Source organism: Saccoglossus kowalevskii, chromosome 11 (assembly GCF_978046115.1).
Source record: "Saccoglossus kowalevskii chromosome 11, keSacKowa6.1, whole genome shotgun sequence".
Taxonomy (NCBI): Eukaryota; Metazoa; Hemichordata; class Enteropneusta; family Harrimaniidae; genus Saccoglossus; species Saccoglossus kowalevskii.
Genome location: NC_140651.1, coordinates 31282681 through 31298352, shown reverse-complemented (window position 1 = coordinate 31298352; position 15672 = coordinate 31282681). Strand labels below are relative to the sequence as shown.

Here is a 15672-nt window from a genome sequence, read left to right as displayed (position 1 = left end):
GAAATGACAAATTCAACTGGTCAACTTACTAAAACTAGCCATAGATGCCTAAGGTGAAATGACAAATTCAACTGGTCAACTTACTAAAACTAGCCATAGATGCCTAAGGTGAAATGACAAATTCAACTGGTCAACTTATTAAAACTGGCCATGGATGCCTAAGGTGAAATGATAAATTCAACTGGTCAACTTACTAAAACTAGCCATAGATGCCTAAGGTGAAATGACAAATTCAACTGGTCAACTTACTAAAACTGGCCACAGATGCCAATGGTACAAATGATAAATTCAACTGGTCAACTTACTAAAACTGGCCATAGATGTCTAAGGTGAAATGATAAATTCAACTGGTCAACTTACTAAAACTGGCCATAGATGCCTAAGGTGAAATGATAAATTCAACTGGTCAACTTACTAAAACTGGCCATAGATGCCTAAGGTGAAATGACAAATTCAACTGGTCAACTTATTAAAACTGGCCATGGATGCCAAAGGTGAAATGTTAAACTCAACTGGTCAACTTATTAAAACTGGCCATGGATGCCTAAGGTGAAATGACAAATTCAACTGGTCAACTTACTAAAACTGGCCATAGATGCCTAAGGTGAAATGACAAATTCAACTGGTCAACTTATTAAAACTGGCCATGGATGCCAAAGGTGAAATGATAAATTCAACTGGTCAACTTACTAAAACTAGCCATAGATGCCTAAGGTGAAATGACAAATTCAACTGGTCAACTTACTAAAACTAGCCATAGATGCCTAAGGTGAAATGACAAATTCAACTGGTCAACTTACTAAAACTAGCCATAGATGCCTAAGGTGAAATGACAAATTCAACTGGTCAACTTATTAAAACTGGCCATGGATGCCAAAGGTGAAATGATAAACTCAACTGGTCAACTTATTAAAACAGGCCATGGATGTCTAAGGTGAAATGACAAATTCAACTGGTCAACTTACTAAAACTGGCCATAGACGCCTAAGGTGAAATGACAAATTCAACTGGTCAACTTATTAAAACTGGCCATGGATGCCAAAGGTGAAATGATGAATTCAACTGGTCAACTTACTAAAACTAGCCATAGATGCCTAAGGTGAAATGACAAATTCAACTGGTCAACTTACTAAAACTAGCCATAGATGCCTAAGGGGAAATGACAAATTCAACTGGTCAACTTACTAAAACTAGCCATAGATGCCTAAGGTGAAATGACAAATTCAACTGGTCAACTTACTAAAACTGGCCATGGATGCCAATGGTACAAATGACAAATTCACCTGGTCAACTTACTAAAACTGGCCATAGATGCCTAAGGTGAAATGATAAATTCAACTGGTCAACTTATTAAAACTGGCCATGGATGCCTAAGGTGAAATGACAAATTCAACTGGTCAACTTACTAAAACTGGCCATAGATGCCTAAGGTGAAATGACAAATTCAACTGGTCAACTTATTAAAACTGGCCATGGATGCCAAAGGTGAAATGATAAATTCAACTGGTCAACTTACTAAAACTAGCCATAGATGCCTAAGGTGAAATGACAAATTCAACTGGTCAACTTACTAAAACTAGCCATAGATGCCTAAGGTGAAATGACAAATTCAACTGGTCAACTTACTAAAACTGGCCATAGATGCCTAAAGTGAAATGATAAATTCACCTGGTCAACTTACTAAAACTAGCCATAGATGTCTAAGGTGAAATGACAAATTCAACTGGTCAACTTACTAAAACTGGCCATAGATGCCAAAGGTGAAATGACAAATTCAACTGGTCAACTTACTAAAACTGGCCACAGATGCCTAAGGTGAAATGATAAATTCAACTGGTCAACTTACTAAAACTAGCCATGGATGCCAATGGTACAAATGACAAATTCAACTGGTCAACTTACTAAAACTGGCCATAGATGCCTAAGGTGAAATGATAAATTCAACTGGTCAACTTGCTAAAACTAGCCATGGATGCCAATGGTACAAATGACAAATTCAACTGGTCAACTTACTAAAACTGGCCATAGATGCCAAAGGTGAAATGACAAATTCAACTGGTCAACTTACTAAAACTGGCCACAGATGCCTAAGGTGAAATGACAAATTCAACTGGTCAACTTACTAAAACTGGCCATAGATGCCTAAGGTGAAATGACAAATTCAACTGGTCAACTTACTAAAACTAGCCATGGATGCCAATGGTACAAATGATAAATTCAACTGGTCAACTTACTAAAACTAGCCACAGATGCCTAAGGTGAAATGACAAATTCAACTGGTCAACTTACTAAAACTAGCCACAGATGCCTAAGGTGAAATGACAAATTCAACTGGTCAACTTACTAAAACTAGCCACAGATGCCTAAGGTGAAATGACAAATTCAACTGGTCAACTTAATAAACTAGCCATAGATGCCTATGGTGAAATGATAAATTCAACTGGTCAACTTACTAAAACTGGCCATGAATGCCAAAGGTGAAATGATAAATTCAACTGGTCAACTTACTAAAACTAGCCATAGATGCCTAAGGTGAAATGATAAATTCAACTGGTCAACTTACTAAAACTAGCCATAGATGTCTAAGGTGAAAAGATAAATTCAACTGGTCAACTTACTAAAACTGGCCATAGATGTCTAAGGTGAAATGATAAATTCAACTGGTCAACTTAATAAAACTGGCCATGGATGCCTAAGGTGAAATGACAAATTCAACTGGTCAACTTACTAAAACTAGCCATACATGCCTAAGGGGAAATGACAAATTCAACTGGTCAACTTACTAAAACTAGCCATAGATGCCTAAGGTGAAATGACAAATTCAACTGGTCAACTTACTAAAACTGGCCATGGATGCCAATGGTACAAATGACAAATTCACCTGGTCAACTTACTAAAACTGGCCATAGATGCCTAAGGTGAAATGATAAATTCAACTGGTCAACTTATTAAAACTGGCCATGGATGCCTAAGGTGAAATGACAAATTCAACTGGTCAACTTACTAAAACTAGCCATAGATGCCTAAGGTGAAATGACAAATTCAACTGGTCAACTTATTAAAACTGGCCATGGATGCCAAAGGTGAAATGATAAATTCAACTGGTCAACTTACTAAAACTAGCCATAGATGCCTAAGGTGAAATGACAAATTCAACTGGTCAACTTACTAAAACTAGCCATAGATGCCTAAGGTGAAATGACAAATTCAACTGGTCAACTTACTAAAACTGGCCATAGATGCCTAAAGTGAAATGATAAATTCAACTGGTCAACTTACTAAAACTAGCCATGGATGCCAATGGTACAAATGACAAATTCAACTGGTCAACTTACTAAAACTGGCCATAGATGCCAAAGGTGAAATGACAAATTCAACTGGTCAACTTACTAAAACTGGCCACAGATGCCTAAGGTGAAATGATAAATTCAACTGGTCAACTTACTAAAACTAGCCATGGATGCCAATGGTACAAATGACAAATTCAACTGGTCAACTTACTAAAACTGGCCATAGATGCCTAAGGTGAAATGATAAATTCAACTGGTCAACTTGCTAAAACTAGCCATGGATGCCAATGGTACAAATGACAAATTCAACTGGTCAACTTACAAAAACTGGCCATAGATGCCAAAGGTGAAATGACAAATTCAACTGGTCAACTTACTAAAACTGGCCACAGATGCCTAAGGTGAAATGATAAATTCAACTGGTCAACTTACTAAAACTAGCCATGGATGCCAATGGTACAAATGATAAATTCAACTGGTCAACTTACTAAAACTAGCCACAGATGCCTAAGGTGAAATGACAAATTCAACTGGTCAACTTACTAAAACTAGCCACAGATGCCTAAGGTGAAATGACAAATTCAACTGGTCAACTTACTAAAACTAGCCACAGATGCCTAAGGTGAAATGACAAATTCAACTGGTCAACTTACTAAAACTAGCCATAGATGCCTAAGGTGAAATGATAAATTCAACTGGTCAACTTACTAAAACTGGCCATGAATGCCAAAGGTGAAATGATAAATTCAACTGGTCAACTTACTAAAACTAGCCATAGATGCCTAAGGTGAAATGATAAATTCAACTGGTCAACTTACTAAAACTAGCCATAGATGTCTAAGGTGAAATGATAAATTCAACTGGTCAACTTAATAAAACTGGCCATGGATGCCTAAGGTGAAATGACAAATTCAACTGGTCAACTTACTAAAACTAGCCATACATGCCTAAGGTGAAATGACAAATTCAACTGGTCAACTTACTAAAACTAGCCATAGATGCCTAAGGTGAAATGATAAATTCAACTGGTCAACTTACTAAAACTGGCCATGAATGCCAATGGTACAAATGACAAATTCAACTGGTCAACTTACTAAAACTAGCCATAGATGCCTAAGGTGAAATGACAAATTCAACTGGTCAACTTACTAAAACTAGCCATAGATGCCTAAGGTGAAATGATAAATTCAACTGGTCAACTTACTAAAACTGGCCACAGATGCCAAAGGTGAAATGATAAATTCAACTGGTCAACTTACTAAAACTAGCCATAGATGCCTAACGTGAAATGACAAATTCAACTGGTCAACTTACTAAAACTGGCCATAGATGTCTAAGGTGAAATGATAAATTCAACTGGTCAACTTACTAAAACTGGCCATGGATGCCAATGGTACAAATGACAAATTCAACTGGTCAACTTACTAAAACTAGCCATAGATGCCTAAGGTGAAATGATAAATTCAACTGGTCAACTTACTAAAACTGGCCATGGATGCCAATGGTACAAATGACAAATTCAACTGGTCAACTTACTAAAACTAGCCATAGATGCCTAAGGTGAAATGATAAATTCAACTGGTCAACTTACTAAAACTAGCCATAAATGCCTAAGGTGAAATGACAAATTCAACTGGTCAACTTACTAAAACTGGCCATAGATGTCTAAGGTGAAATGATAAATTCAACTGGTCAACTTACTAAAACTGGCCATGGATGCCAATGGTACAAATGACAAATTCAACTGGTCAACTTACTAAAACTAGCCATAGATGCCTAAGGTGAAATGATAAATTCAACTGGTCAACTTACTAAAACTGGCCATGGATGCCAATGGTACAAATGACAAATTCAACTGGTCAACTTACTAAAACTAGCCATAGATGCCTAAGGTGAAATGATAAATTCAACTGGTCAACTTACTAAAACTAGCCATAAATGCCTAAGGTGAAATGATAAATTCAACTGGTCAACTTACTAAAACTGGCCATAGATGTCTAAGGTGAAATGACAAATTCAACTGGTCAACTTACTAAAACTGGCCATAGATGTCTAAGGTGAAATGATAAATTCAACTGGTCAACTTACTAAAACTAGCCATAGATGCCTAAGGTGAAATGAAAAATTCAACTGGTCAACTTACTAAAACTGGCCATGGATACCAATGGTACAAATGACAAATTCAACTGGTCAACTTACTAAAACTAGCCATAGATGCCTAAGGTGAAATGATAAATTCAACTGGTCAACTTACTAAAACTAGCCATAGATGCCTAAGGTGAAATGACAAATTCAACTGGTCAACTTACTAAAACTAGCCATAGATGCCTAAGGTGAAATGACAAATTCAACTGGTCAACTTACGAAAACTAGCCACAGATGCCTAAGGTGAAATGATAAATTCAACTGGTCAACTTACTAAAACTAGCCACAGATGCCTAAGGTGAAATGATAAATTCAACTGGTCAACTTACTAAAACTAGCCATAGATGCCTAAGGTGAAATGATAAATTCAACTGGTCAACTTACTAAAACTGGCCATAGATGCCTAAGGTGAAATGACAAATTCAACTGGTCAACTTACTAAAACTAGCCATAGATGCCTAAGGTGAAATGACAAATTCAACTGGTCAACTTACTAAAACTAGCCATAGATGCCTAAGGTGAAATGATAAATTCAACTGGTCAACTTACTAAAACTAGCCATAGATGCCTAAGGTGAAATGACAAATTCAACTGGTCAACTTACTAAAACTAGCCATAAATGCCTAAGGTGAAATGACAAATTCAACTGGTCAACTTACTAAAACTAGCCATAGATGCCTAAGGTGAAATGACAAATTCAACTGGTCAACTTACTAAAACTGGCCATGGATGCCAATGGTACAAATGACAAATTCAACTGGTCAACTTACTAAAACTGGCCACAGATGCCTAAGGTGAAATGATAAATTCAACTGGTCAACTTACTAAAACTGGCCATAGATGCCTAAGGTGAAATGATAAATTCAACTGGTCAACTTACTAAAACTGGCCACAGATGCCAAAGGTGAAATGATAAATTCAACTGGTCAACTTACTAAAACTAGCCATAGATGCCTAAGGTGAAATGACAAATTCAACTGGTCAACTTACTAAAACTGGCCATAGATGCCTAAGGTGAAATGATAAATTCAACTGGTCAACTTACTAAAACTGGCCATAGATGCCTAAGGTGAAATGATAAATTCAACTGGTCAACTTACTAAAACTAGCCATAGATGCCTAAGGTGAAATGATAAATTCAACTGGTCAACTTACTAAAACTAGCTATAGATGCCTAAGGTGAAATGACAAATTCAACTGGTCAACTTACTAAAACTAGCCATAGATGCCTAAGGTGAAATGATAAATTCAACTGGTCAACTTACTAAAACTAGCTATAGATGTCTAAGGTGAAATGACAAATTCAACTGGTCAACTTACTAAAACTAGCCATAGATGCCTAAGGTGAAATGATAAATTCAACTGGTCAACTTACTAAAACTAGCCATAGATGCCTAAGGTGAAATGACAAATTCAACTGGTCAACTTACTAAAACTAGCCATAGATGCCTAAGGTGAAATGACAAATTCAACTGGTCAACTTACTAAAACTAGCCATAGATGCCTAAGGTGAAATGACAAATTCAACTGGTCAACTTACTAAAACTGGCCATGGATGACAATGGTACAAATGACAAATTCAACTGGTCAACTTACTAAAACTAGCCACAGATGCCTAAGGTGAAATGATAAATTCAACTGGTCAACTTACTAAAACTGGCCATAGATGCCTAAGGTGAAATGATAAATTCAACTGGTCAACTTACTAAAACTGGCCATAGATGCCTAAGGTGAAATGACAAATTCAACTGGTCAACTTACTAAAACTAGCCATAGATGTCTAAGGTGAAATGACAAATTCAACTGGTCAACTTACTAAAACTAGCCATAGATGCCTAAGGTGAAATGATAAATTCAACTGGTCAACTTACTAAAACTAGCTATAGATGTCTAAGGTGAAATGACAAATTCAACTGGTCAACTTACTAAAACTAGCCATAGATGCCTAAGGTGAAATGATAAATTCAACTGGTCAACTTACTAAAACTAGCCATAGATGCCTAAGGTGAAATGACAAATTCAACTGGTCAACTTACTAAAACTAGCCATAGATGCCTAAGGTGAAATGACAAATTCAACTGGTCAACTTACTAAAACTAGCCATAGATGCCTAAGGTGAAATGACAAATTCAACTGGTCAACTTACTAAAACTGGCCATGGATGCCAATGGTACAAATGACAAATTCAACTGGTCAACTTACTAAAACTAGCCACAGATGCCTAAGGTGAAATGATAAATTCAACTGGTCAACTTACTAAAACTGGCCATAGATGCCTAAGGTGAAATGATAAATTCAACTGGTCAACTTACTAAAACTGGCCATAGATGCCTAAGGTGAAATGATAAATTCAACTGGTCAACTTACTAAAACTAGCCATAGATGCCTAAGGTGAAATGATAAATTCAACTGGTCAACTTACTAAAACTAGCTATAGATGCCTAAGGTGAAATGACAAATTCAACTGGTCAACTTACTAAAACTAGCTATAGATGCCTAAGGTGAAATGATAAATTCAACTGGTCAACTTACTAAAACTAGCTATAGATGTCTAAGGTGAAATGACAAATTCAACTGGTCAACTTACTAAAACTAGCCATAGATGCCTAAGGTGAAATGATAAATTCAACTGGTCAACTTACTAAAACTAGCCATAGATGCCTAAGGTGAAATGACAAATTCAACTGGTCAACTTACTAAAACTAGCCATAGATGCCTAAGGTGAAATGACAAATTCAACTGGTCAACTTACTAAAACTAGCCATAGATGCCTAAGGTGAAATGACAAATTCAACTGGTCAACTTACTAAAACTGGCCATGGATGACAATGGTACAAATGACAAATTCAACTGGTCAACTTACTAAAACTAGCCACAGATGCCTAAGGTGAAATGATAAATTCAACTGGTCAACTTACTAAAACTGTCCATAGATGCCTAAGGTGAAATGATAAATTCAACTGGTCAACTTACTAAAACTGGCCATAGATGCCTAAGGTGAAATGATAAATTCAACTGGTCAACTTACTAAAACTAGCCATAGATGCCTAAGGTGAAATGACAAATTCAACTGGTCAACTTACTAAAACTAGCCATAGATGCCTAAGGTGAAATGACAAATTCAACTGGTCAACTTACGAAAACTAGCCACAGATGCCTAAGGTGAAATGATAAATTCAACTGGTCAACTTACTAAAACTAGCCACAGATGCCTAAGGTGAAATGATAAATTCAACTGGTCAACTTACTAAAACTAGCCATAGATGCCTAAGGTGAAATGATAAATTCAACTGGTCAACTTACTAAAACTGGCCATAGATGCCTAAGGTGAAATGACAAATTCCACTGGTCAACTTACTAAAACTAGCCATAGATGCCTAAGGTGAAATGACAAATTCAACTGGTCAACTTACTAAAACTAGCCATAGATGCCTAAGGTGAAATGACAAATTCAACTGGTCAACTTACTAAAACTAGCCATAGATGCCTAAGGTGAAATGACAAATTCAACTGGTCAACTTACTAAAACTAGCCATAGATGCCTAAGGTGAAATGACAAATTCAACTGGTCAACTTACTAAAACTAGCCATAGATGCCTAAGGTGAAATGACAAATTCAACTGGTCAACTTACTAAAACTGGCCATGGATGACAATGGTACAAATGACAAATTCAACTGGTCAACTTACTAAAACTAGCCACAGATGCCTAAGGTGAAATGATAAATTCAACTGGTCAACTTACTAAAACTGTCCATAGATGCCTAAGGTGAAATGATAAATTCAACTGGTCAACTTACTAAAACTGGCCATAGATGCCTAAGGTGAAATGATAAATTCAACTGGTCAACTTACTAAAACTAGCCATAGATGCCTAAGGTGAAATGACAAATTCAACTGGTCAACTTACTAAAACTAGCCATAGATGCCTAAGGTGAAATGACAAATTCAACTGGTCAACTTACGAAAACTAGCCACAGATGCCTAAGGTGAAATGATAAATTCAACTGGTCAACTTACTAAAACTAGCCACAGATGCCTAAGGTGAAATGATAAATTCAACTGGTCAACTTACTAAAACTAGCCATAGATGCCTAAGGTGAAATGATAAATTCAACTGGTCAACTTACTAAAACTGGCCATAGATGCCTAAGGTGAAATGACAAATTCAACTGGTCAACTTACTAAAACTAGCCATAGATGCCTAAGGTGAAATGACAAATTCAACTGGTCAACTTACTAAAACTAGCCATAGATGCCTAAGGTGAAATGACAAATTCAACTGGTCAACTTACTAAAACTAGCCATAGATGCCTAAGGTGAAATGACAAATTCAACTGGTCAACTTACTAAAACTAGCCATAGATGCCTAAGGTGAAATGACAAATTCAACTGGTCAACTTACTAAAACTGGCCATGGATGCCAATGGTACAAATGACAAATTCAACTGGTCAACTTACTAAAACTGGCCACAGATGCCTAAGGTGAAATGATAAATTCAACTGGTCAACTTACTAAAACTGGCCATAGATGCCTAAGGTGAAATGATAAATTCAACTGGTCAACTTACTAAAACTAGCCATAGATGCCTAAGGTGAAATGATAAATTCAACTGGTCAACTTACTAAAACTGGCCACAGATGCCAAAGGTGAAATGATAAATTCAACTGGTCAACTTACTAAAACTAGCCATAGATGCCTAAGGTGAAATGACAAATTCAACTGGTCAACTTACTAAAACTAGCCATAGATGCCTAAGGTGAAATGACAAATTCAACTGGTCAACTTACTAAAACTAGCCATAGATGCCTAAGGTGAAATGATAAATTCAACTGGTCAACTTACTAAAACTAGCTATAGATGTCTAAAGTGAAATGACAAATTCAACTGGTCAACTTACTAAAACTAGCCATAGATGCCTAAGGTGAAATGATAAATTCAACTGGTCAACTTACTAAAACTAGCCATAGATGCCTAAGGTGAAATGACAAATTCAACTGGTCAACTTACTAAAACTAGCCATAGATGCCTAAGGTGAAATGACAAATTCAACTGGTCAACTTACTAAAACTAGCCATAGATGCCTAAGGTGAAATGACAAATTCAACTGGTCAACTTACTAAAACTGGCCATGGATGCCAATGGTACAAATGACAAATTCAACTGGTCAACTTACTAAAACTAGCCACAGATGCCTAAGGTGAAATGATAAATTCAACTGGTCAACTTACTAAAACTGGCCATAGATGCCTAAGGTGAAATGATAAATTCAACTGGTCAACTTACTAAAACTGGCCATAGATGCCTAAGGTGAAATGATAAATTCAACTGGTCAACTTACTAAAACTGGCCATAGATGCCTAAGGTGAAATGATAAATTCAACTGGTCAACTTACTAAAACTGGCCACAGATGCCTAAGGTGAAATGACAAATTCAACTGGTCAACTTACTAAAACTAGCCATAGATGCCTAAGGTGAAATGGCAAATTCAACTGGTCAACTTACTAAAACTAGCCACAGATGCCAAAGGTGAAATGATAAATTTAACTGGTCAACTTACTAAAACTGGCCATGGATGCCAAAGCTGAAATGATAAATTCAACTTGTCAACCTACTAAAACCGGCCGTGGATGCCAATGGTGTGCAAATGACAAATTCAAGTGGTCGACTTACATAATATTGCTGGTAGAAAGGTGATTAGACACTGGGATATTGATATACACTCAAATCTGTTTACTCACCATTTCTTATCATTAAAGTGATTTCTTTGGTTGCTGCTTTAATAGAAAATTTTTTGAGTTGATAAATATCTTCACCGACAACTAACTGACATTGATGGTGTCCTATCGGCACGACAACCGACTCTGACTGATAATGAGCCTCTTCCGGAGTCCACTTCAGTTGCACCGGGTCACCCTGAAGTATAAAAAAAAAGTAAAACATGAAATAGTGCAAAATTATCCAAATCCACCTCATTCAGCATAATCAGAATCAACATTTTTGTATATACTGTAAATTGCCAGGATCTGAGGAATTGCACTAAAAACTAAATTCTGCAAGTCAATGACACTTTAGGTTGTTAAAGCAGTTTAATTCTGCTCCCAATTAATGCATACACGTATGGACCAACCCACTCCTAATACAGGGTGTTAGCCAGCTACCAGTCCACCCACCCACCAACAGACTGGCAACTTTAATTATTTGGACTGGCAATTTTTTCCAAATTTTCTCTTTTTTCCTATTGTTCTTTGATAATTTTACCAAAATATATCCAAAACCATCTACATTTTCATGAAGTAGAATTGTTTTGGACTGGCAGTTGCAAATTCCTGGCTAATAACCTGTCCTGTATTACCAATCTACTAATATGCAGTCAGACAATACTAATTAACATACCAATGATAAATATTGTTTTTTTGGAGGTATCTAGATCACTGATGATATCTCAGGACATAAAAAACAATTTTTACTTCAACAATATTTGTTTGACAGTTTGAACAGTATGTACAATATGAAAAGTTGAATGACAAATGTTGATTTTGTTTATGAATATTTTGCTGAAAGTCATTTCACTATTTCTCATACACAACATTAGGGTATCTATATATCCACCAGTAAGATTCAGTATACAATACATGCAATTATGAGATTATATGCACTGGTAATAGACAAAATACAGTAATAATGATATTTTGTTTGTTTAAAGATTTGCTTCTGAAATCTAAGGAAGTTCATTATAATAAGACCACATCCTTTTCTTGTTGGTTTTACTCCAAAACTGACATATACTTATTTTTAATAAATTGTTTAAAGTTCTGAAAGGCAGAAATATCCAGAATAATTTTCTTATTGAGTAGAAAATCTGTGGCAAAATGGCATGAACAATAGTGAAGTGCAAGTCAACAACGTGAACAATGATGTGACACTCAACAACGTGAACGTTAATACTAACTGGAAAAGTAGACATAACAATAGACCTGCAGCGCTAACATTTCACATAAGAAAATCAATTTACGACTGACAATTAAACTAGCCAAGTAGAAAATATAAGTTCATGACCCCAAGGTCAAAAGGTAATAAGATTCCTTTCCCATATAATGAGTATAATGGCAATTGTTCAGGATAATAAAAACTTAAACAGAAAAGCACAATAAGTAGACAATAAATATAATAACACTAGTAAAGCGTTTTTTACGACTGTGGTATAGCGGGAGTCATAAGGGCAATTATCAATTACAGTTGTGTTACAGAGCAAGAATCAACAAGTAAATCAACACTTTTTTTATGACAGACTGCTTATAAGCAATATTTTGATGTACACTTTAAGGTGGCAGCAATGCAGTTAACATAATAAATTGGGGTGAAAATTTATAACATTTTTATGTTTTACAAAGTGTCGCGTAATTATTGATTTTGACACTTATTATCAACTTTTTGTTTTTTTCCCAATATTTGTTGGAAAGAACTGCCTTAAAAAGATGCAAAAATGAACAATTTTTGACCAATTCCCACAAGAAACTATGTTAAAGCATAATTTTATGAATAAATTATTAATAATCATCAGAATAATTCTTTACAACCATAATTACCCATCTTATAACTTTGTATGATTTTGTCTTCATATATAATCAAACAAAACTTGTTACCATAGAAACCAAGGTAAACTGGCTGAAAAATTGCCATTTCCAAGGATGTTTGTCATGTTTTCATGCATAGAATATTTTTGAATTTTATTTTACTGGGTATACTTTTAAGGTGAAATAACATGTGACAGTAACTGACATGAAGCAGAAACCATATTCCTGTTTAAGACAAGGCTGTGTGGTCATTAGTTATAATGAAATTATGATACATAAATGTGTTATCCAGCATTAACCAATCACTGTCAATACAGCAGATGTGGACTTTAACACAGATATCCTTAAAGTCACATATAAAGCAGATCGATGTATTTTGAGTCAGCGACTAATTGCCATAATAATAATACATGTGTATATATTCACACAACAGCGCCACAATCAAGGATAGAATAGTATGTCCGTAAATACAATAATCTCGGATAAAATAGTGTGTTCAATGAAAATATGCTATGCATGTAATACATACAGCGTGTAATACTGTCTTTGTGTTTTGTTATTTACTGCCATGTCTCATTTCAAATGCAGTTGATGCAGACAAAGCGTGTATAATCAGCATTAATCCTGCAGTACAAGAAAGTCACATGTCACACACGAAAATTGGTGTTAATGTATGACAAGTGTTCTAGCCAGCACATGTCCTCAGCTGTAATAATCAAATCATGGAAAAACAACAGAAGAGACAGTTAAAGATTTCATCTTTTATATCGCTTGCCAGCAAACACAATGACTAAAGCCATAGGATTCTTTGACTAATCCAAAGATGACGAAATTAACATCACAAATTCATCTTGAAATTTTAATCTCTGACAGAGTCTTGAATACAATAAAATTTTAATACATAAAATTGTAAAAAATGCTTTTTTATATTATTGTTAATTAATTCCCTATTTCAAGATGCAGCGATTTTATAAAACAAAAAATACGTTTTGCTGTATTTTACTTTTCAGCTAAATTCATGCATTGAGCAAAAACAGCATGTATTTTACAATAATTCCCTCCTATACTACCTGTACTCCTATTATTAATATGGTTTCTCCCAAGCCAGCATGACCATGGGTTATATTAATTATTCAGAATTGAAAATAGTTTATAAAAAGGACCTTGCAGCAGTTTCAATTTTATGGTTCACTGCAGGTTTACAACATAGAGTTATTATTGAGATTTTCAGTGTCAAAATTAAATCTCACTGGAACATAGTGTGCTGGGCTGTGGTTGACTGTGGTGTCCTAGGCTGTGGTGGACAGTGGTGTCTTGGGCTGTGGTGGATTGTGGTGTCCTGGACTGTGGTGTCCTGGACTGTGGTGTCCTGGGCTGTGGTGGACTGTGGTGTCCTAGGCTGTGGTGGACTGCGGTGTCCTAGGCTGTGGTGGACTGCGGTGTCCTGGACTGTGGTGGACTGTGGTGTCCTGGACTGTGGTGGACTGTGGTTTCCTAGGCTGTGGTGGACTGTGGTGTCCTGGACTGTGGTGGACTGTGGTGTCCTAGGCTGTGGTGGACTGCGGTGTCCTGGACTGTGGTGGACTGTGGTGTCCTGGACTGTGGTGGACTGTGGTTTCCTAGGCTGTGGTGGACTGTGGTGTCCTGGACTGTGGTGGACTGTGGTGTCCTAGGCTGTTATGGACTGTGGTGTCCTGGGCTGTGGTGGACTGTGGTGTCCTAGGCTGTGGTGGACTGTGGTGTCCTAGGCTGTGGTGGACTGTGGTGTCCTAGGCTGTGGTGGACTGTGGTGTCCTGGACTGTGGTGGACTGTGGTGATCTAGGCTGTGGTGGACTGTGGTGTCCTGGACTGTGGTGGACTGTGGTGTCCTAGGCTGTGGTGGACTGTGGTGTCCTGGGCTGTGGTGGACTGTGGTGATCTAGGCTGTGGTGGACTGTGGTGTCCTGGACTGTGGTGGACTGCAGTGTCCTAGGCTGTCCTGGACTGTGGTGGTCTGTGGTGGACTGTGGTTTCCTAGGCTGTGGTGGACTGTGGTGTCCTAGGCTGTGGTGGACTGTGGTGTCCTGGACTGTGGTGGACTGTGGTGTCCTGGACTGTGGTGGACTGTGGTGTCCTAGGCTGTGGTGGACTGTGGTGTCCTAGGCTGTGGTGGACTGTGGTATCCTAGGCTGTGGTGGACTGTGGTGTCCTGGACTGTGGTGGACTGTGGTGATCTAGGCTGTGGTGGACTGTGGTGTACTAGGCTGTGGTGGACTGTGGTGTCCTAGGCTGTGGTGGACTGTGGTGTCCTAGGCTGTGGTGGACTGTGGTGTCCTTGGCTGTGGTGGACTGTGGTGTCCTGGACTGTGGTGGACTGTGGTGTCCTGGACTGTGGTGGACTGTGGTGATCTAGGCTGTGGTGGACTGTGGTGTCCTAGGCTGTGGTGGACTGTTGTGTCCTGGACTGTGGTGTCCTGGACTGTGGTGGACTGTGGTGTCCTGGACTGTGGTGTCCTGGACTGTGGTGATCTAGGCTGTGATGGACTGTGGTGTCCTAGGCTGTGGTGGACTGTGGTGTCCTGGACTGTGGTGGACTGTGGGTTCCTAGGCTGTGGTGGACTGTGGTGTCCTAGGCTGTGGTGGACTGTGGTGTCCTGGGCTGTGGTGGACTGTGGTGTC

At 37.6% G+C, this 15672-nt stretch overlaps 1 protein-coding gene across 1 annotated transcript in view; it reads right to left on the bottom strand.

Annotated features, from left to right (window-relative positions):
- LOC100374612 (uncharacterized) overlaps positions 1–15672 on the bottom strand; it is an 81464-nt gene that overhangs the window by 58817 nt on the left and 6975 nt on the right. The window contains exon 3 of the mRNA XM_085505113.1: positions 11178–11352. Coding sequence (XP_085361239.1) covers positions 11178–11352 — 175 coding nt within the window. The remainder of the gene's footprint in view (positions 1–11177; positions 11353–15672) is intronic.